The sequence below is a fragment of the Piliocolobus tephrosceles genome, chromosome 12 (genome assembly GCF_002776525.5).
Source record: "Piliocolobus tephrosceles isolate RC106 chromosome 12, ASM277652v3, whole genome shotgun sequence".
Classification (NCBI taxonomy): domain Eukaryota; kingdom Metazoa; phylum Chordata; class Mammalia; order Primates; family Cercopithecidae; genus Piliocolobus; species Piliocolobus tephrosceles.
Window position 1 is genome coordinate 109,514,067 of NC_045445.1, and position 22,366 is coordinate 109,536,432.

At 41.1% G+C, this 22,366-nt stretch overlaps 1 protein-coding gene across 1 annotated transcript in view; it reads right to left on the minus strand.

The window, feature by feature from the left end:
* Positions 1-329: 329 nt before the first annotated feature.
* TSPAN7 (tetraspanin 7) overlaps positions 330-22,366 on the minus strand; it is a 119,483-nt gene continuing 97,446 nt past the window's right edge. The window contains exons 3-8 of the mRNA XM_023202626.1: positions 17,887-17,961; positions 14,985-15,080; positions 13,442-13,597; positions 7,942-8,025; positions 1,580-1,655; positions 330-1,310 (exon numbers count right to left, since the gene is read on the minus strand). Of these exons, the coding sequence (XP_023058394.1) occupies positions 1,587-1,655; positions 7,942-8,025; positions 13,442-13,597; positions 14,985-15,080; positions 17,887-17,961 (480 nt within the window). The 3' untranslated portion in view covers positions 330-1,310; positions 1,580-1,586. The remainder of the gene's footprint in view (positions 1,311-1,579; positions 1,656-7,941; positions 8,026-13,441; positions 13,598-14,984; positions 15,081-17,886; positions 17,962-22,366) is intronic.

The window sequence follows — 22,366 nt, forward strand, 5'->3', positions numbered from 1 at the left end:
CTGAAATCTTTGTATTTATTTCACGGATTTCAGATCCGAGGATTTCAAAGGCCTGAAATGATATGAAGGCTCTATTTCTGCAGACAACAATGTATTCTGTTCATGATAAATGGTCAAAGTTTCTGAAGTATCCATAACAATAATTTTAAAAATCTAACCCTTTAGCTTCTCTGCTGCCTGATGCTATTTTGGTGGGGTGGGAGCACACATGGAGAGGTGTGTCAGTGTGTGAGATGGTCCACTTGCCTGCAATGTCCTGAAGAGCAAGATGGAATAGAAATGTATTTTAAAACTTTCATAAGAACCAAAGAACAGAACCAGAACACAGCTGCTTGTAATTGCTCTATTTATTAATACATATATCACAAATGTTCACAATATCAATGCATTCTTGTTGGCATGCTAGACAGAGGTATTATTTTTGAAGATCTTTTAAAAATATTTTGACTTGTTCCCCCTTCACACTCATTTTTAAATTGTTCTGATGAGGTCCTCAATGTCTATAATGTCAATGCAAGAAAAAAAATACAGAGAGAAGTAGTAAAATAACACAATAGCAATTAATTGGGGAAAAACAAAATATCATGGCCTTCACGAGAAGCAACAACACAGCTTTGTAACAGGATTATACAGGTTTCAACTGAGAGGCAAAGATGCACTAAACTGCCTACACATACCCAGGTATGTAACAAGCAAGGAGGCCACCTAAAGCTCAGTTTCCTTCATGCATGACACATGCTTTTTTTCTCCTCATGGACAATTATCGATGTGTTTCTTTACATGTCTTAGGCAGCCTGAAGAAGGTAGGAAAGCCTTAGTAGAGGGAAAATCAAACCAAATGAGATTAAGTCAAAAGAACAGATAACTATCGTCTGCTTATCTACTTAAAGGTGTGTGGCATTTACCACAGTGAGGAGCTAACAGGAGCCTCCCACACTACATGCAGGGCCCAAAGGGGCCAGCGATGGTGTGATAACCAGTCACCGATGATGAGTTGCAGTTGGACCAAGTACAGATGGAGGGGCTGGCCCATGCAGGGCCTCAGGGTGAGGTTCACTAGGACTAGCTGCAGGGGGACCTGGCTACACTCTGTGGCACAACAAGGCTTCACAAAATGGACACTACAAGTGACATGGGCTGAAAGGTGGAGCAGAGACTGGGTGGGAGTGTCAGTTGCACGTGGGGGGTAAGGGATAGGGGGAGCAGGGCAGGTGTATTATGTACTGTGCTCTAACATTCTTTGGAAGTCTTTCAAAGATTGCTGCAGTTCCTTTTTAAAACAGGTCTCTTATTCCGTCGTTCTTGAAAGACTAAGAGAGAAATTAGAACATGTGAGTGATTCACCAGTAATAAGGACTTGAAAAGAAAGATAACAGGCTGAAAAAAGCATTTCCACATTTTCCACAAAAGAACCAATTATACTTCCTTCCCAGAACCATGGAAATGAGATTTCTGCACATGGACAAGTGCCACCAAGATCAGGTAGCTCAGTGGCCAGGGAGTACTCCTGCACATTTGAAGGGTATTATGTGTCCCAAAGGGGATCCCTCAAAATTAAACACTCCCCACTGTCACCTACCTTCTCCTTACACCATCTCATACTGATTGGCCGTGATGAACCGGGACAGACAGCAGGCCAGCAGCATGCCAATTAACTGTTGCCAGGGAAAAAAACGAAAATGAGAATCTCAAGTCACCGAACCACACCCTCTTAATTTTTAATTAATACTTTTATGTATTTATGGGGGATAATGTGATTTTTGATATATGTGTATCACTAGACATAATTTTTTCAACAACCAAGTGTTTCGGTATGTAAATGGGGAAAGGGCACTAGAGCAAAAGATAAAACCTGATTTCAACCATGGGATCGCAGTTGTTGGGATCTGCAGAGCCAACTGGAAGTTCTCTAACTGGCCATTATGTTCCAGCTGTAGCTCACTCTGGCCATTTAAGAACAACTTTTGACACTTAAGGAGTATTAAAATTTGTTCATGTTATGAGAGTAATAAAAAAATGAAGGAACACAGAATTTAGTGATATATTAACTAAAAGGCTAAAATTCAATTCAAATCTATAGCACATGCATTTGGAAGATTTCTCAGCACACTATGATATCTCAACCATACCCAGCTGACAAAATAACAGTTCTTTCCTTGAGGCAAGAATAGAGACCCTATTCTTGATGAGGCACATTCACCAGTGAGGTAAGAAAGCCACAGCTTATGAAAAGGTAGGAGGGGCTAGGGGAAAGTGGGGTTTTATATTCTGTCTCTTGACTATGTAGATATCTTAGGCCTAAGTGGGCTCATCTACACCCAGGGCCCACCTCCCAGTTTTTTTAGGGGCCTCAGGACAACCAGTGATGTAGTACCTCTACCTCCTCAGAAGATTCTAGTCCTCCACTTGTCTTTGTGCCTTGATCTAAACTGTGGCACAAGTGAATCTAATAAAGATGATTGTGATACCCTCAAGACACCCTTAAGCACATCTTGTTCTGTTCATTAGAAAAGAAAATTTCCACTCATGAATCTGGAGGATCAGCATCCTTTAGAGAGGAGCCCAATTGTGCACTTGAGTCTAGAGGCTGCTTTCTCTTGGTCAGTGTAGTCCCTTCTCTTTAGACAACTGGGCATGTTTTACTGGATCAGACCTGTGACACTAGAAGTGCGACCCCAGGACCAAGAGCATCATGATCGCCTGGGACCTTTTTAGAAATGCACATTCTCAGATCTCACCCCAGACCTGCTGAATCAGATACGCCGGGGGTTGGGGCCCAGCAACTGGTGTTTTAACAAGCCTTCAAGGGCAGGGAACTGCTCATCCAGTCTACCTAGTCACCCTCATCTTATAGATGAAACACCTACTGCCACTTCAGGTCCCACTGTTGGTCAGGGAAACACCTGAACTCCATTCTCCTGGCTCTTAACCTACCCGTGCAGGTCCCAGTTCTCATTTCTTATCTTCCTTTTTCAAATTAAAATTGTGCTGTGAAATATGCAAACTATAACCTCTTTCAGGTAAGGAAGCATCATCATCTTATTGGACTCGTCCTATCTCCTACCAAGGTTCTGGCCAACATCATTTGGTGCCATAAAATACATAGTCTCATGCACTTACTGCCAAGTGGCTGAAGATACCATGGCTATAACCTTTAGAATATTCTGCCAAATGAGAAACTAAAATATGAGTGTAATAACCTTGAACCTCATAGTTTGTCTCTTTTTATTAGAACTTCCATTTTCCAGGACCAACAAACAGCAGAACACACTTGATAATGTCAAAAATCAAATAAGTGTCAGAAGTACATAACACATTCAGGTAGAACAAATTACAGTCATCCCTTAGTATCTGTTGGAGATTGGTTCCAGGACCTCCTGAGGATAGCAAAATCCTAGGATGCTCAAGTCCTTGATACAAAATAGTGCAATATTTGCATATAAGCTATGCACATCCTCCTTTATACTTTAAATCATCTCAAGATTACTCATAATACCTAATACAATGTAAATGCTGTATAAATAGTTGCTATACTATATTGCTTTATTTGCATTATTATTTTTTTTTTTTTGTATTGTTATTTTCAATCCATAGTTGGTTGAATCCATGGATACAGAACCTGCAGATATGGAGGGCTGACTGTATTGAATATCCAGGCTGGATTGCAGTGGTGCAATCTCGGCTCACTACAACCTCTACCTCCCAGGTTGAAGTGATTCTCCTGCCTCAGCCTCCTGAGTAGCTGGGATTACAGTTGTGCACCACCACATTCAGCTAATTTTTGTATTTTTAGTAGAGATGGGGTTTTGCCATGTTGACCAGGCTGGTCTTGAATTCCTGGGCTCAAGTGATCTGCCTGCCTCTGTCTCCCAAAGTACTGGGATTACAGACATGAGTCACTGTACCTAGCCTGTATTGAATATTTACCACAACCTGTACAATATTACAATCTCAGTTTTCCAGATAAGAAAATTGAGGGTTATGAGAGGTTAAAGAATATGCCCTAAGATACACAGGTAATTCTCAGAGCTTAATGTTGTACCCTCTTGTCCTATCTAAGAATAGCCTCAGCTCTGTCCTGCCCTCTACATAGAAAAGGTAAACAAGTCTTCTCAAGGGCCCCCCAAAAGAAAAGAATGACTGGCACATCTTAGCAGCATTTAGACCCTGGAGGAGGCCAGATAGGAGGATGAGGGTCAGAAAATGGATGGGTAGTAATAGGGTCTGTGTTTTCTTATGAGTACCTTTTCCTTTTGGATTTCACAGACTTAAGTCTTTTTGTTATAAAAGCAATAAATGAATTCCCTTCAGGTGCTACCAGAGGCAGGAACAAGGGTGATCTCTGGCCTTAAAAGTTAATACAGCAGGCCAGGTGAAGAGGTCAGAATTATAATACTGGATCTATAGTAGCTGCCCAACTTCAAGCGAGTCACTCAACCCTCCCCTTCTGGAAAATGGCTCTACTGTCTTTACTCAGGACTACAATATTACATGTTATGGCGAATTAATCCAGCCTAACAGGTTCCAAGTCTAGCAAAGCCCTGGGTCTATTTACCTTAGACACAGAAGTACTAAACACAGAAGACCAGAGAACACCCCACCACACACACACACATGCGTATATACATATACACAATGTCACAAATTGAACAATAAACATGTCCATGCTGAGACATCCCATGGTTCTTGGCTTCCAGGGCATTTTGGGGGTGGGGATAGGACAGGGGTGCTGTACGTGCATGCTCCATCTCTCACTCTCCCCACAAGCCCTCGAGTGAAAGAACAGTTGCCAAAGATGCAGTGAAGAGGTACCCTACTAAACAGATTCAACCTTCTGCTATAAATTTATAGGGCAGCAGACTCTGCCCATCAAGTCCAGACAAATGAGGTTTACCTTGAGAGGACAAAGGCAATGGAAGTTTGTAGAGAGAAGTGTTTAATGCTTGACACAACCCTGCTGCTGTTCAAAAACAGCACTCGAGAGCTTTCAGTTAGCTAAGTTAGCTAACAGGGAACAAAGTTCTTGCCCAGTGTATTAAAAGGCTAGACCCAGCTTAGTTTTCCTAATACTTTATACCACCTTTAATCTTTGAGACAATAGATGTGCATGGCCAGTTTCTTCCAACAGATGATAGCATGGAGGTCATAAGAGCAAGCAAAGAAAAGGGCAAGAAAAAGGTCGAGGGCAGGAGAGCAAAAGTGGGAGGGAGGGAGAGAGAGAGCTCTGTTCTTTCCTACCCACTTTGTCCTCTCTGTGGCCTCTACTTAGTAGACCCTTCTTTATTATAGGAAGGCTAAGGCATAGGCCAACACAACTGGTTCATCAATATCAGACAACATGTGCTAAATTTTACTATGACATTGGCTCTAAAATTACTGAACACATGTAGCCAAAGGTCTGGTTCCAGGTCACTGACCAGGATCAGTAGGGCTGGTTCTTTGTGAATGGGCATCTGGTAAGTGGCCACCATTGTCCCAGGGATGCCCTGGATCTACGGACATCTGGAAGCCAACTTCAGCTTTCAGGAACCCTGAGGCTGATGGCACCATAAATAGCTGCAGTTCCTGGTGCATCTGGCTGGCAAATGCCAGCCACAGCCATTCCTCTCCCTGCCCGAACTTGGGAGCAGGTCTCAAGTGTCTGCTCTGCTGGACCTGCCTGGCTACATGGGTGAGCAGTACTGGCACCATGGTATGATGTCACTGGGCTTTGTGTTTTATCACCCCAACAACTATGTGGTACCTTGATGAGACCTAAACTCACTGCAGAGAGTTTCAGAGTTGGGATTCCTTAAGGTCAAAGCCCCTCTCTTACTGCCCTAGAGGGTCACAGTACATATTCAACAATTCACAAATCACAGATTTCTTTAAGGTAGCACAGAGAGATTAATCAGGCCAGATAATTATTTGTCTAATCATACATTTCTTCATTGGGATGTGTGAGAGAAGAGTGGAAGAGAGGTATTAATCAGATTCATTACTTGGAGAAGGATCCATTTGATTCATCTCATTAATGAAAACAGGAATCTCCTAATACCACACATACACTCATGCTCATGGCCACATGGGAATATTCTTGGATGATAAGGTGTTTCATTCATGAGATTCCACGTTATTTGAGGCTCTCTTCTCCTAATGTACAGTATCAGCATAATGTCCCTTTATGGTTCTAGAATAGCTAGTAGGGGAGACTTCAGCAATATTTTTTTTCCTCCAATGGGACAGGCCTCCTCAAATGCCAAACACAAGAATGCTCTTTTGATGTTAACAATATGATGCTACACATACATGTGTTAAGTAAACAGGATGTTCAAGGCTGTCAAGTGCATCCTGCACATTTGCATCAGTCACCAGGGTTTGGGGATCCTCTAAAATGTCCCTCAGTCATTAGAGTGATGTTGCTGAGTATTATTATTGAAATATTATAGCAACTAGAATAAATTTCAGAGTAGCAATTGCTTTTCAAATGTCTCTGGAGACTGAGTTAATTTGCGTTGTTTGTGACCCCACTCTGGTTTGTCTATGTGTTGGAGTGTTGAGGGTTTAATTCACTTCATGGGCTTCAAAACAAAAACAAAAAACAACGAAGCATGGTCAAAGATAGTTTTGAAATTGCAACGAGGAACACACTCGTGTTGGCTGAGCCCACATGCTCTTGTGAGATAAAATGTTGCACAGGTTTTGTAACTGCTTAGGAAGAAAAGCTCTTCTACTTCTCTAAGGCTGTCTACTTGTAAAAAACAAACCATCAGGCTAAAATTCTATGCCTTAATCTAAGCGAGGGTTACACAGCTATGTTCATTTTGTGGTAACTTATTAAGCTGTAAACATAATTTATGCACCTTTCCGTATATTCTACATTTCAATTAGAAAGTTTTAGGAACAAACTGGAATACAATTAAAGTATATCTGCATTGCTAAGCAGGAGGGCCAGAGATACAGATGGGTAGGGAAAAAGTAATTAGAGTCTGAGATAGCCTATATAGAAATTAGAGTTGTGGTTTGTTGTAGACACCAGGTCCTAAATAAAAAGAAATTAAAAATAAAAAAAGAAATGAGAGCTGTGGAGACATTACTCAGACAACATTAATTGGGCTTTGTTTGGAAAACGATCTGTTGGTCTGAACAAAGTCTGAGTTAAACATAAACAAAGTTTGCTCTTGCTTGTTAACTATACATGTTGATTCTTCTACCCAAAGCCACATTATAGCAAGGATGTATCATTTGTCTGGGAGATCAGAAGCCTGTGGGACCATGCCCTGCCTGGTGGAGGTGGGCTACGTTTTAGATTTAGCTTAATCTTATTCTATCCTCCAGTGTGTGTGGTTTACTTAATTGGCATAGTACTTCTCCCATTGTTTTCTTGAGGGTAGGTACAGATAAAGGGCTATAAAATTTAGTACATAAAATTTTATTTCCTCTTAAGAAACCACGTAAGAATAGTCAAACCTCTTACAAATAGCCAAACTTAGAGATTAAAATAATGATCACAAGTCGAAGTTTGCTAAATTTAGGCTTTCTTTAAAGGGAGAGATCTCATCCATAATACACGGGAACTAGAGAGAGCAAAAAAGGGTCAGGTCAATCAGGAAAAACGCTTCCCCCAAATCCAGATCAGCCATTTGCTGTTTTGAGTTGTTTATGATCCAATTATGCCAGCACGTTATTCAGTTAACCTCCATTTGACCTACAGAAGTAACCAGTTGTTTTTCTGGAGCTAGTCATTAGTGTAACTGTAACTGATATTCCCTTGATGACAAAACTTCATTTGAGTTGAAAAAGAAAAATCAATAAACAGATCACCTGAGGACTAATGAGCAAGGAGCTTTGACCCCATCTATCAGCTTTTCGCAAAGCACAGGAAGGCAGGCAGAGAATCTGGAGGCCAGGGAGGGAGGCAGGGGAAAGGTTAGACCAGGTTCTGCACAATTATGAAGCTACCTGGGAGAATGCGATTCCAAACGCCACTCCAGCGATGATTCCCATGTTAGTCTCCATGAAACTAGTTACCAGATCATAACAACCCTGGAAAGAGAAAGACACTGTCTTGGAGACGTGTTTTTACTCAGGCCAAGCTGGGCTATGTGTACTCGAAACACTCCCAACATACACTTCAACCTTAATTCAGCAAATACAATTGCAACTCACTCCAGGGATTTATTAGCATTCTTTTCAAACTTAAAATAAGAAAAGGTTTCAAATATACACAAAAATACAGAGACACATGACCCTTCCCCTAACATCACAAATTAACACCTGGTCAATCTTGCTTCTTTTGAACCTCCCCAAATCCCATCCCATTTAAAGTCAATCCCAGACACAATTTCATCGACAAATATTTCTGTGGTAGGATTCAATTTAGCAAGAAATCTCTAAGATCTATGAAGCAAACACTACAGAGACAAAGCAGTAGACTTGAAAAGACATTCCGCATCCTTGAACAGGAAATCTCAGCATCATAAACATGGTTACTAGCATTTTGACAACGAATGACAAAATCTTGAATAAACAAACCGGAATCATCTGGCTAGAGGGAAGTGTTTGAATATCTGCCAACCTTATGGAGTTTTAGGGTTCTTCCTAATGAGACCATTAGGATTTTTTAAATAGGGAAAACCTATGTTCTAGGGTCATCTTTTCCAGACACAGAGAGAGAATTTGTAAGTATATTTATTTGAAACTGGCCAAATCAACCTAGAGTTCTGAACTGACTTATTCAGCTAGGAAGACATGGTCTTTTTCCAGTTTTCTGGAAAAGGGCTTCAACTAAAATGTATAAAGTCTGCGAAAAATAAAGACATTAATTTGATAAACAGATTAAAGCTGGTTCTTGTTTACCAAAATGTCACACTAAGTTTTAATAACATTTGAAGCACAAAAAAACCCCAAGCATGTTTCCCCTTTTTAAGTTCAAATTTAACAATTTAACATTTCTCATAGCTTGTAAAAAATTCTGCCAATGCTGTGTCTTCTATTAAGTGATATCTATATACATTTATAGTCTGCTTGCAGGGAAAAAAAATGGTGCATTAACTTACCAGTAGTGCTTTCAGACATATTTTCTTTTGTTATTTAAGTTCAGGGGTACATGTGCAAGTTTATTATATAGGTAAACTTGTGTCGTGAGGGTTTGTTGTACAGATTACTTTATCACCCAAGTATTAAGCCTAGTACTCATTAGTTGTTTCTCCTGATCTTCTTCCTCCTCCCACCCTCTACCCTTCTATAGGCCCCAGTGTGTGTTGTTCCCTTTGTGTGACACGTGTTTTCAATGCAATCGACAAACTATACTTCTTAGTTATCTGAAGCAAATTTGAAGGCCAGGGTGGGAGTGGGAAAGAAATACATTATCACTCATGGGGAGTTTTAAAATTTGATTCCCCATAGTAGAAGCTTACTGATTTCACTGTTACTAGTGAGACTCTGTATCACATTTTTTCTTTTCTTTTCTTTTCTTTTCTTTTCTTTTCTTTCTTTCTTTTTTTTTTTTTTTTTTTGAGACAGAGTCTTGCTCTGTTGCCCAGGCTGGAGTACAGTGGCGTGATCTTGGCTCACTGCAACCTCCACCTCCAGGGATCAAGCGATTCTCCTGCCTCAGCCTCCCGAGTAGCTGGGATTACAGGTGTGTGCCACCATGACTGGCTAATTTTTGTATTTTTAGTACAGATGGGGTTTCACCATGTTGGCCAGGTTGGTCTCAAACTCCTGACCTCAGGTGATCCACCCATTTCGACTTCCCAAAGTGCTGGGATTACAGGCATGAGCCACCATGCCCAACCTCACACAATTTTTCAAAAGGTAGTAGAAGAGAGAAGAATTTGGGTTAGAAAGAAGACAAAATGAAAAGAGATGTGGATATTCTAACACTTTCCCAAAAGGTAGCAGCTAAGACAGCAGTTTGCCAGGCTGGCCATCATTACTGTATCTTCTCCCTGCAGTGAAGATGGGGCTAAGGAATGAGGTATAGATCAGCACCAGTGTTATGTAAGCTCAAAATTTGGAAACAAAAGCCTGATAATACAACCCAGAGAGAAGCAAAATGAGTATTTTCTTATTCTGCAAAATAGTTTGGCATAGATTTTTTTTCTGCACACTTCAATAGTACACTTAAACTGAATATATTTTCTAAAGTATGATTTCTACTCCATTCTAGAAGATTTTAGACTTGGTCACATTATTTTTGGTAAGGCCACTCCAACCAGTAGGAGAAACCAGAAAAAGGAAATAACTGCCTAGCATTAGTACAACTGTGCCGAAATAGCTCTCTCTAAACCTTGCTCCTCAATGTATGGATCTTGAATGAGCAGTATTTATTCACCTAGGAGCTTGTTAGAAATGCAGAATTGGAGGCTCCACCACAGACCTACTGAATCAGAATCTGCCAAATCCGTGGGTTATTCCTTTTGACATATTTTTAATGAATTTTAACCAGATCTCCAGACGCTTCACATGCCCATTAAAAGGTGAGAAGCACTCTTCTATAAGAAATGTTTTCTCATTATTTTTTATTCCAAATAAGAAAGCAAGTTAATGAATCATATCAGTAATAGGATTAATTAAAATGAGAAAAGTGACTTAGTTTTTTTTTTCTGTTTTGTTTTTAAACAATAAGAGACCAATGTCAAAATAAAAGTTTGCCATCTCTGGATTTTTCTGTTATTTACTGCATGGACCCCAAAGTTCATTTTCCAGGTCTCAGCACAGATTTGCATACTGCAAGAGCTGATTTAATACTACAACCACAGGCCATGTTTGCATTCAGCCTTAAATTTTCCCCTAAACTATGATCTTGTCTACTCACAACAACCTCTCTCAATTTCCTAATACGAAAGTCTGGTTGTCAGGTGTGAGATAAATCTACACAGACCTGCTAAGTATCCTAGGAAACACTCAGAACAGTTCATTTGCTCGCCCTCTCATCATGTCTAAATCAACAATCACCAATGGAAAACATCTGCAAGTGACCGACTTTAACTACTAGGAGTAGAACACTAGTTCCAGATAGGTTACGGGAAGAGGTATCTCTGTAGCTGCCAAGCAGAATAACTTTGTTCCTCTTGCCCTTACAAACTGTCAAATAATTCCTACGAAGTAGGATTTCAGCCAATGCTATTAGCCAACTGAACCTGCAGACATTTCATCATCCTGCTAGCAAAACCAAAATAAAACCTGTCCCCAAATCCAAACAATAAATATCCTATTTAACTCTACATACTTTCTTCCTGTTCTCTCCCAGTTATCTGTACAAGACAGGTTTCTCAAGCTTCCTGGTAAGAGCCAAGAATCATCTTTCTGTGCTATCAGAGTACAGGGTCTAAGACACTACAGGATCTATAGTGATGATCCATTTATTCTAAATCATAGGATTCCATATAACTAGAATGTGGCAGTAGTTAAGCCTCCTAGGGGAAGGAGTCACTGGGAGGACGGGTAACATTTATGAGCATCTACTATTACCCCATCCCCATCTCCCACCTTGTATAGATTAGGTGTCTGAGCTTTAGTCAGGAGAGGTAATTTGTCTCGTAAGTTCAGGTGGGCATTAAATAAGAATGTCTAAGGAAACCTGGTAGACAAATTTTAGTTTTCATTCACTTCATCTCCTCTGAGGGAGCCAGGTTGGAGGCTATGAGGTAAGTAAGAGAGAAGTTAAGCAGATCTTGTAAGTATTTGAGGTGGCCAGGAAAATATAAAGTTGGATTACAGTGCGGAGGTGGAAAGTGAGGTCAGTGTGTAGGTTTATCAATAAATGAAAAAAGGTGACCCTATCTCTCTTTCTGGAAATAATTGTAAGGATTATAGATGTACTATAAGATACATCTCCAAACTTGTTTTTACATACTAACAAAAGATCCTCCCTATAAGAAACTGCTGCATCATTGTTAATAAAAGACTCCATGTGATATAGAGGACAAATTTCACCATCATCATTTACATTACAGTTACCATGTATCACATCTGTGTCATAATCTGTGCCAGGCACTGTGCTGTTGACACTTTATCTCATTAAATCTTCAAATCAAGCACAAGGAGCATGTATTATTATTATCCCCATTTTACAGACGAGAAAAGCAAGACTGAGAAAGGTTAAGTAGCTTGACCGAGATCACATAATCAACAGTGGCTCAGTCAGAACTTCTACTGGAGCCTGAGCCTGACACTAGACCCCGTGTTCCTGACTTCTGGATCCTCAATTTTCACAAAAGAAGAGGAAGTTTGAGTGGCAAAAAAAAAAAAAAAAAAAAAAAAGACTTGGTACTGCTCTCATGAATGACTTTCTGAGGCTCTGTTATATCAAATATCTCACTGCCATAAAGCATGTCTTGCCTTCTATAAATTGGAGTGTCTACCACATGCTTAGCACTTCATAAAATGGAAGCATAATGACACATATGGGTACTCAGTGGGGATGTCCATGAAGAAGCCAGAAGTTACCTTATTAACTAATAAGAGATGAAGGAAGCCTCAATGTTTGGGTTCATAAGAAAATTCAAATAGAAACAGATGTCCTTTTAACTTAGACAAGAAGCTGTCAGTACTGAATCTTACTGAACTATCTTTTCTCTCTGAATTATTCAGCAGTTGGTCCAGATCACATAGAATTTTGAAGGCATCATAAGAACAGAATTTTATCTTAGCAAGAAAAGATTTACCCCTTGACTGAATAACAGGAAGTAAACACAATAATAGGTTTTTCCCTCCCTTTTGTTTACCAAAATATATTTTATATATGGTACTTCTCTAAACATTTAAGAATGCAGATAGTCTTCACATGCAGTTTTATCATGTCTTCATCGTATTCTCTGTAAAGTGGAATGCAGAATTGATTTTCCTCTGACTACTAAAACTTCATTTCACTCATTTCCACTATGTACTATCTTTTAAATCTCATTTAATCCTCTTTTTTCCCCCTCTCTAATTTCTTTGGGAGTCAGGTTGACAATGAGTTGAATCGGAGTTGCTGATTTATTTTCCTACGGCAGTAAACTCCCTAAAATAAAGGCCACCCTCCTAGCACAAGTAGATGCTGTCTGTCAACTCTACTCCTCTCTTGCTGCCAAAGACTGACACCCAGCTGCAAACAATTTCATGTTTGGATGGTATATTAAGCAGAAGATGGACACCCCAAAAGAAGAAAGCCAACACTCGCTGTCTGACATAAGCATCAGGGTTAACAGGAACAGCTTGCTAAACCTTCCTAACTATGCCTGGTAGATCCTTGCTATGGGAGAGAAAGACAAGGCTGATCTGAGTCACAGCTTTCTCTTTTAGAAGTGAGCAGCCTCAAGTACCTCTCCCAGGCAATCAAGGAACCACAAAGTAAGATTCTCTTTTCCTTGACTACTGTTTCAAATCTATTTATCATAATTTCACAGAAACAGAAAAAAGCCCTCCCAAACATTCACCACTGGTCCCATCAGGGCTGGGAGAAAGCAGGTACCTTCTGGTTAACTTTGGTGGCAGCCACAGTCAGATTGTGTAGATCCTGGGGATTACAATCGGTTTCGTTCATGCAGCAACTGGGGGGGATGCCATGATCCAGGAAGTAGGGGCTGGTGCTCCAGTTGGTGTAGTTCTGCACACCACAGCAGCTCAGCTATTAACAGGGAAAGGAAAATAATCAAAAAGTGGCAGATCACATGTGGTCTCCTCAATCACTGCCTTGTAACTTTTACAAGAGAAACACACGCCAAGGCCCTAAGACAACATGTGCAGCTTTGGTGAGTCAAGATGAATGGGAAGCTCCAGTAACAATTATACCCATACTGATGCTTGTTTGATCTCCAAGAAGGAAGTCCTAGGTTATATATCACATTGCCTTTCTTTATTCACCTCCACAAAGCAAAGCAGTGCTTCTGTGTCCAACTGACAATCACCTATTGATATAGATGTATTCATCCACTAACTCAGGACTATTGATGGGTGAATTGAGGCAAATATGGTTGCAAAAACCTCTCCACTGGGATCTCTACTAATAAGTAAATAAATAGTTCTTTTAAAAAGATGCATATACAGAAAGGGAGAGCAGCAGCTGGTAAACTATAGCCCAGGAGCTACCTGTTTTTGTAAATAAAGTTTTACTGGGACACAGCCACAACTATGTGTTCACATGCTGTTTGTGGTTGCTTTTGTGCTACAGTGTAGAGATGAGTAGTTGTGACAGAGTGTATGGCCCTCAAAGCCTAAAATATTTACTACTTGATCCTTTACAGAAGAGGCTTGCCAACCCCAATATAAAGAACATTAAAGCAAATGGGGCAAAAATATAATTAATTGGTAAATCTGAGTATACAGTTCCTTGTAATATTCCTGAGACTTTTCTGTATATGTTGGAAGTTTTATCAAAATAAATTAGAAAAAAGCCTGCTTCTGAAGTAAACAAAACCAAGAAAACCAAAAGCAAAAGCCTCATTAGTGATTCCTGATGGACGGTCATGCTTGAGTGCCGGCACCTGCCACCCACACAGGAACTCTCTCTTCTATTTCCCCCATATCCTCTGCAAAACATCAGGCAGCTCACCCTCTTCACATACCTAACAGATCCTCAGTTTCTTCTAGGTCCACTCTATGCCCACTCCACTGCCCCGGCCAGTGAACACAGCTCACCTGAGCTCTCCACCCAGCCTGAAGACATTGATTCCAGAAAGCCAGCCTCTGGGAGCCAACTCTAAGCAAGGTTGTCACACACTCACTGCCTAACTCCTTCCCAAGGGTTCAGATCTGAAGAGCAAATGAGCTGTCCTTGGTATACTTGCAACCCTTACTGATGCAAGGCACACTCAAGGGAGTGGTCCTCCTTGACACTCATTACCTGAATAACTGGAGCCTGGACAAGGACAGGGTGTCAACTCTTGGCAATGGAACTGGACTAAGAGTTGAAGAACGGGAACCAATAGCAAGTACTAGGCCAATCTACCAGCAGCCCATAAGTCTAAGCCCAGACCTCATAGGTAGTTCACACCCCCATCTCCTCTGGAACTTACGCTGCGCTGCACATGGTCCACTGCCCGGCTCCTCTCATCATTGCCATTGTAATTCTGCATAGCGTCCGTGTAAGTCCTCAGGAAGGTGTCCTTGATCTATGGAAGACAAGGAGGGATGTGATTGCAGCCCACCACAGCCCGAACTGACTCCAATTCTTACCAATTTCTACGCTAACATAGCCTCTTCTGAAAGTCTCTCTATAAATGTAGGCCAGGGAGGCAATGCCCCATTTTCTGAGACGGAAAAGCTCAGAAAATTTACCAGGGGGTTTTTAAGCTCAGGAATTTAAAAAATTGTTCCCCTCAGCCTCAATCCAGAGAAAGTCTGACCTGCTGAATGACCTACTGGAGGGGCCTGTCCATTTCTGAAAGGGCTGTGATGATGAGCTGCCAAACCTCAGGCATGGGCTTTCTACTTATTTTCTTTGAATTGATTAATGCCCATCTTTCTATAACTTTCTCTGCCCTTACACAGGAGGCTCATAAAAGACAAACCACTTGGGTGGACAGGATGACTGATGTTTTGGTCAAAAACTGATCTCCGTTTTACCATAGGAGTGAGGCAAAACCAACTTTCACTTACCTGTCTTTAGTGAGGCAAATAAAAAAAAAAAAAAAAAAGAGGATAAAAGACATGAACTTAAAAAGGTCAGCCAGGCGCAGTGGCTCATGCCTGTAATCCCAGCACATTGGGAGGCCGACATGGGCAGACAACATGAGGTCAGGAGTTCAAGACCAGCCTGGCCAAGATGGTGAAACCCCATCTCTACTAAAAATACACACACACACACACACAAATTTGGCATGGTGGCAGGTGCCTGTAATCCCAGCTACTTGGGAGGCTGAGTCAGGAGAATCACTTGAACCCAGGAGGCAGAGGTTGCAGTAAGCAGAGATTGTGCTACCGCACTCCAGCCTTGGTGACAGAGCAAGGCTCTGTCTCAAAAAAAAAAAAAAAAAAAAAAAAAAAGATTAACAAAATCTTTTCTGTGAATACATTTGACTTTGGGGTAACTTTCAAGCTGTTTCCCTGAAAACCTGATGAAGAGGGAATGTCAGATGTGTTACCGGGCCACTGAGTTTGTGATAAAACTCACCCCCAATTGGTAAAATGTCTCCAGATTGGGAGGACAGCAAATGACAATAATTACTTGGTGGGAAGCTTAGGGCTAAGTATGGTGACTCTCCTAACTAGGCATATTCTTTGCTAAAATGCTGTAAACTACGCCCACGGGACAGTGATAAGACAGAAACACCAGTTACATGCAGCTTCTAAGCTAAGGTGGCTACCACACCCAGCTGTGTCACTTCATTTCACTGCATTTAAGTTGTCTCTTAGGATGGGGGACTGCACACAGAATAGGCACTAGACTATTTTGTGGACTCATGGTGGAGAAACAAGCCCACTGCTGCCTAGCAGGCAAGCTGGCCTTCCTTTGTTATATCTTTCCGCTTTTGTTAAATGGCACTGAGACCTACTGTCATCATGTGAGTTTGACTGTGTAGCCAAACTCAAGACCAGCGCTGGTGGTCAGAGTGGCATTGTATCCTCCTCCCACAACATCCCTCAGGGTTTCAGGCAAAAGAGATTAGGTAGATGAGGATTTCCAGGCCCTAGGCAGCAAGCACCATTGAGAGAAAAACCCCTCCACAGAGCACACTCCCAGCAACAAACAAGAGGGAAGTTCACAAGGGCTCAGGAAGGAACAAGCCAGGCTGCTCCTAGTGTTCACACAGGCACAAGGGGCACTTATTAGGGTTGTTGAGGCTGAAACTTCATCAGGTCTCACTTCACTAGATACTATGAATGGGGTTGTAATTCCAAATGCAGCACCCATACAAACTGGGTTTTGGGAGTCAGCTTTGGCATCTGGGATACTGTCTCTGGTAAAGGGGGAAAACAAGGCAGCAGGGGAGCAGAGAGCATACAGGCAAGCTCAGGGGGAACTGAACCTGGCCAAGCACAACAGTGGTACCAATGAGGGTGCAGCAAGATGGGTTAATGAAAAATCTAAAACAAAATTAAAAAAAAAAAAAAAAAAACCGGGTCTGGGAACAGATGATGCCAGACTTTTGAGACCCACAGTGACTCTCTGTTTTCCACCTGTATCTTGTTTTTTTTTCTTTTTCTTTTTAACACATGTGTATCTACTTCTGGCTTTACTATTATTTATGGAATACAATGATAAAATTGTGAGGCAGCAAGACAATTAGTTTGGCTTGCCTTTATAGTCTTAGAAAACTTGTTATACAGATATACACTTGTGCCTTACTGAAGCAGCTATTTTAAAAACAAAAAATAGAGACAGGGTCTCACTCTCTTGCCCAGGCTGGAGTGCAGCGGTGTGATATTAGCTCACGGCAGCCTCAGCCTCCCAAGTTCAAGTGATCCTCCCCTCCTCAGTCTCCTAAGTAGCTAGGACTATAGATGTAAGCCACCACATCCAGCTAATTTATTTTTTTATTTTTTAGAGATGGGGTTCTCACTATGTTGCCCAGGCTGCTCTTGAACTTCTGGCCTCAAAAGATCCTCCTGCCCCAGGCCTTGCAAAGCTCAAGTATTGCAGATATGAGCCACCATGCCCAGCCTGAAGCAACTATTTTTTAAGGAGTATGTAATCCATATTGAAGGTGACTGCTTTAAAATGGGGGAGAGAATCATTTTATGCAATGGCTACACAGAGAAACAATGAAGATCAACAATGAAGGTTTCAAGCTTGGTGGAATTCCCACATTTAGAATTTCATGAAAATTTCAGGTCATATGACATGATCTTTGGAAAACAGCAACACCACTGAGGAAATCAGCTAGCCTATATGCACCCTTTACACATTTCAAGATGTTTCAAGAATCCTCCTCCCAAACACCCCTTGATTGAGTTAGGCATTTTGTGTATACTCACCTCATGACGAAACACAAACCCTGAAATGCCAGCTACGAGCTCAGCCAGGAACACCAGGGACAGAAACATGGCATACTGAAAATTAAGCACACAAAGACAAAGTCAGATACATCAGGATTAAGAAGAGGGCTTCTTCAGGGTAGGTTACTTTCAATCAACGGGAATTACACAAGTCCTCACACTCCCTAGACAAAGTTTAGAAAAAAATATAAAACATTCTTCTCTAAATTTACCCACATAGGCCTCAATCTAGGAATGTGTGTTTAATATGCATATGCATTTTGGAGTACACAGGCTGGGGAGAATTCACTGAGAGAATGGCATTGTGCCTGTCAGCTTGGCTCACCTGGAGAAACCTGGAAGGAACTTTCACAACTAAGGTATCCACTATTTGTTACACTAGAATCTTTGAGCTAGAAAAAAACCAAACTGCTCTGAAGGTCACAGGACACATTCTGCCCTGTCTGGGGGTCCTTTTTTACCACTTTCCTCACGACGGTCTGCAAGCCAACTCCCTGTGGCCCATTCCATTTTGAAACTGTTCCAATCGTTGGAAAGACTTCCTTTCCCTTTGGCCACAAGTCTGCCTACTTCTAACTTCCACTCACTAGCATTGGTGCTGCTTTCAGAAGAAATAAGAACCAGTCCAATGTCTTTTCTCTAATGCTAGTCCATCATGTGTGTGAACACAGCCAGGATGAGAACCTGCTGCCTGGGCAAAGGCCTCCAGTTGTCTCAACCACATCTTGGATGAAACAGTTACAAAACTGCTTCATTTGGAATTGTATCCCTCCCATCTGGGCCCAAGAAGCCAAACGTGTGCAAGATGATGTTCCTCTTCAGATTGGTGGTCATCACTGGACACAGTAGCCACAGCAGCTTTCCTGTGGAGTTGCCCGCCTTTCTTGTTCGGGATGGATGCTGCATGGAGTTTATAGCCTTTCAAAAAGTAAATACGCCATACTACTAATGACATTTGCAAGCATCTAACATCTTTAGTGCTTTTCATCTCATGCTGCCAGTACTTCCCAAGTTTTTTGCATGTGCCTGCACATGCAAGCACGTCTAAATTCAAGGGTAGTACATGGTATTTATGAAACATTAAGGATAACTTTTTTTTTTTTTTTTTTTGAGACGGAGTCTTGCTCTGTCGCCCAGGCTGGAGTGCAGTGGCCAGATCTCAGCTCACTGCAACCTCCGCCTCCCGGGTTCACGCCATTCTCCCACCTCAGCCTCCTGAGTAGCTGGGACCACAGGCGCCCGCCACCTCGCCCGGCTAATTTTTTGTATTTTTTAGTAGAGACGGGATTTCACCGTGTTAGCCAGGATGGTCTCGATCTCCTGACCTCGTGATCTGCCCGTCTCGGCCTCCCAAAGTGCTGGGATTACAGGCTTGAGCCACCGCGCCCGGCCCCATTAAGGATAACTTTGAAAAGCAGATAAAAACAAGAATTGATTCCGATTCCTTACCTACAAGGCACATGTCTTACAATCTGCTTCTTATCATCTCAAAATAAAATATAACGGTTTTGAACATTTGCAATGGCCCTAAATGATGCTGTGGAATTTGGATAGATTGCATGTGGCCACATTACTTACCTGTAAAATATACACATCTCATAAAGTATACATATGTATGCAGAATCATAAATTTTTTTTCTCATATAGTGGCACATATATCGAAAAAGGAAATATTAGCTTAAAATATCAATTTCTTTCTAAATATTAACAAAATTCTCTAGAAAGCACAGCCACTCAAATGCTAAATATGTAGTTATGAGAATGTCCCATGTACGTGACTTCTTTCCCAACTTCATACAAAATGCAATTCAAAGCACAGTTTGATGTGAGACTCTCCCATTTTGCTGATGGGATAAGCCTAGACTCTTCCAGAAAGTTGGGTGGGAAAATAACTGTTAGCAGGCAGGTGGAAGAAAGGACGTTTATCTCTGTAGTCAGAAGTCCTCCTAGGTTTGAATCCTATCTTGTTATGAACTACCTCTTAGAAAAGAGGCAGCCTCTCTGGGCTTCCATAAAGTAGACATAGTTATTTTCAGTTGTTTTGCAATTAATGAGGTTATATGAGGACTGCAAAATTCTAGACTGACAGTTAATCAAGTGACTTCCGCTCTCATCAGCCAGATCAGCAGTTTTCTGTGTCTGGCAAGTTTCCTGCCTCTAGGAGGTTTCAGAGAGTGGCCGCTTTACCTACAGAAAGCCTTGACCAAAAGCCTATTGGGAAGAGCTTGTACTAAATACAGGTTGGTAGGGGTTAGAGCTTTTTCCCAAATGTAAACATTGGAGTTGAAATAGTCCTGGCTTTGGAAGGAAACATACAAGGGTTCAAAGCCCAGCCTTCCAAACATTAGCTGTGTGAACTTGGATGGGTTATCTAAACCCCTAAGTTCTATCACACAACACGAAAAAACAACTTACACTGCATGGTGGTAGTGAGGAGAAAAATAAAATGTCATACGCACCCAGTACAGCCTCTATCCCATAAAAGGAACTAAATCGTATTTTTAAAAAGTTATTGTTTTTAACTGACATATAACAATTGTACATATTTATTGGGTACAGTATGATGTTTTGATTCATGCATACTCTGTGTAATGATCAAATCAGTGTAGTTAGCATATCCATTAACTAAAATGTTACTTTGTGGTGGGAACATTCTAAATTCTCTCTTCTAGCTATTGCTAAATATATAATACATCAACTACAGTCACCCTACTATGCAATAAAACACCAGATAATTCCTCCTATCTAGCTGTGACTTTGCACCCATTGGCCAACCTCTGCTCCTCCCTCTTCCCCTATCTCTAGACAAAAAATTAATAAATGCTGATGAGGATGTGGAAAAGGGGGAACTCTCATACACTGCTGACTAGAATGCAAATTAACACAACTCACTATGGATAACAGAGCAGAGGTTCCTCAAAAAACTAAAAGTAGAACTACTATATGATCCAGCAATCCTACTGCGGGGTATATAACCAAAGGAAATGAAATTAGTATGTTGAGGAGATAGCCGTGCCCCCATGTATATTGCAGCACTATTGACAATAGCCAACCTAAGTGTCCATACACACTGGACACAATGTGTCAATACACAATGGAATACTATTTGGCCATAAACAAGAATGAAATCTTGTCACTTGCAATACCATGAATAAATCTAGAGGATTAAGTGAAATAAGTCTAATAAGACTAATAAGAAATAAGAAATAAGACTAATAACTGCCTGAACTTACATATAGGTAGAATCTAAAATTTGATCTAAAAGATATTTGTAGAGACCCAAATTAAGCCCCAAACCAAAAAACTTCTCTACTTCCCCAAATGCTCACCTGCTAGTGAACTTGTGTTAGGAGAAGAAAATGGTAGTGTGGTGTGAAGCCACCTCCAGAAGAGGCCAGAACTAACTATTCCATTGTTTATACACATATCCTAATTTATGACATTATACTCACCTATGGGATACCTTTGCCCCACAAGCAAATTTAGAATTAGAACATAAAACTATCCCCTCTCCCACCCCTCTCCAGTCATGGTATTTGGGCCAGGAGAAACTTTGGTGATTTAGTCCAATTCTATTTTGTCATAATTGGAGACAAAGGTCCAAGGAGGTTACATCCTTGCCATTAACACTTAAACCAGTTAGTTGGAATCAGTCAGGTCTCAACACCACATCACTTCCCTTCTTGTTTGAATGGATGGTTTTTTAGAATTTTTTCTTTTCTGTGCTTTTGAAGTTAATTCTCCCCTTGCTACTCATTGTGCTAAACAAAAGGTTCTCAATACTGGTTACATGATAGAATCCTCTGGAGAGCTTTTTAGAAAATAAGATGCCAGGGCCTCACCACCACTGAGGAGTCTACTTCAACCAGCTAGCAGTGGGATGCTGGCAAAGGTTTTTGCAAATGGCTTCTGAGATGATTTAATCACGTATCTGGAGTTGAGGACCATGGCACTAGACCAAAAGAAACCCTAGTGTTTATGAGAAGTACTAGAAGGTAGACTCAGGGTGTTAGAATAGAGTGCCAGGTGACAGCAGCAAAAGTGCCTCAGGATGGGCCCCATTATGGCTTGCCCACCAACCTGAAGAATCAATGGTGGCTGAGGCATCAGCCTCCTGTACGGTCTGCAGGATAGAAAGTGGCAAAGTCAAGCACCACTTCTACGAAGTTGACAACACAACACTGACTGTCCGGTGCCAGTTGGGAAGATGGTTCCTTTGGAATGAAACACTCTCACACCCACATATATCACTAGATGGTATTAAATGTTACTACAACCTAGGGCTACACAGGGACAGGCAACATGGCCCTGATGGAATCTTTGCTTCTCCCTTCATGGAGTAAGATGTCTGAAATTATTTTAAACAAAATTTTATTTTGAGGAGAGGTCTTTGCTAATTTTTATCTACAAAATCCTTTACCATTAATCCCCATCAATAAAGAACATGAACAGTGAGTAG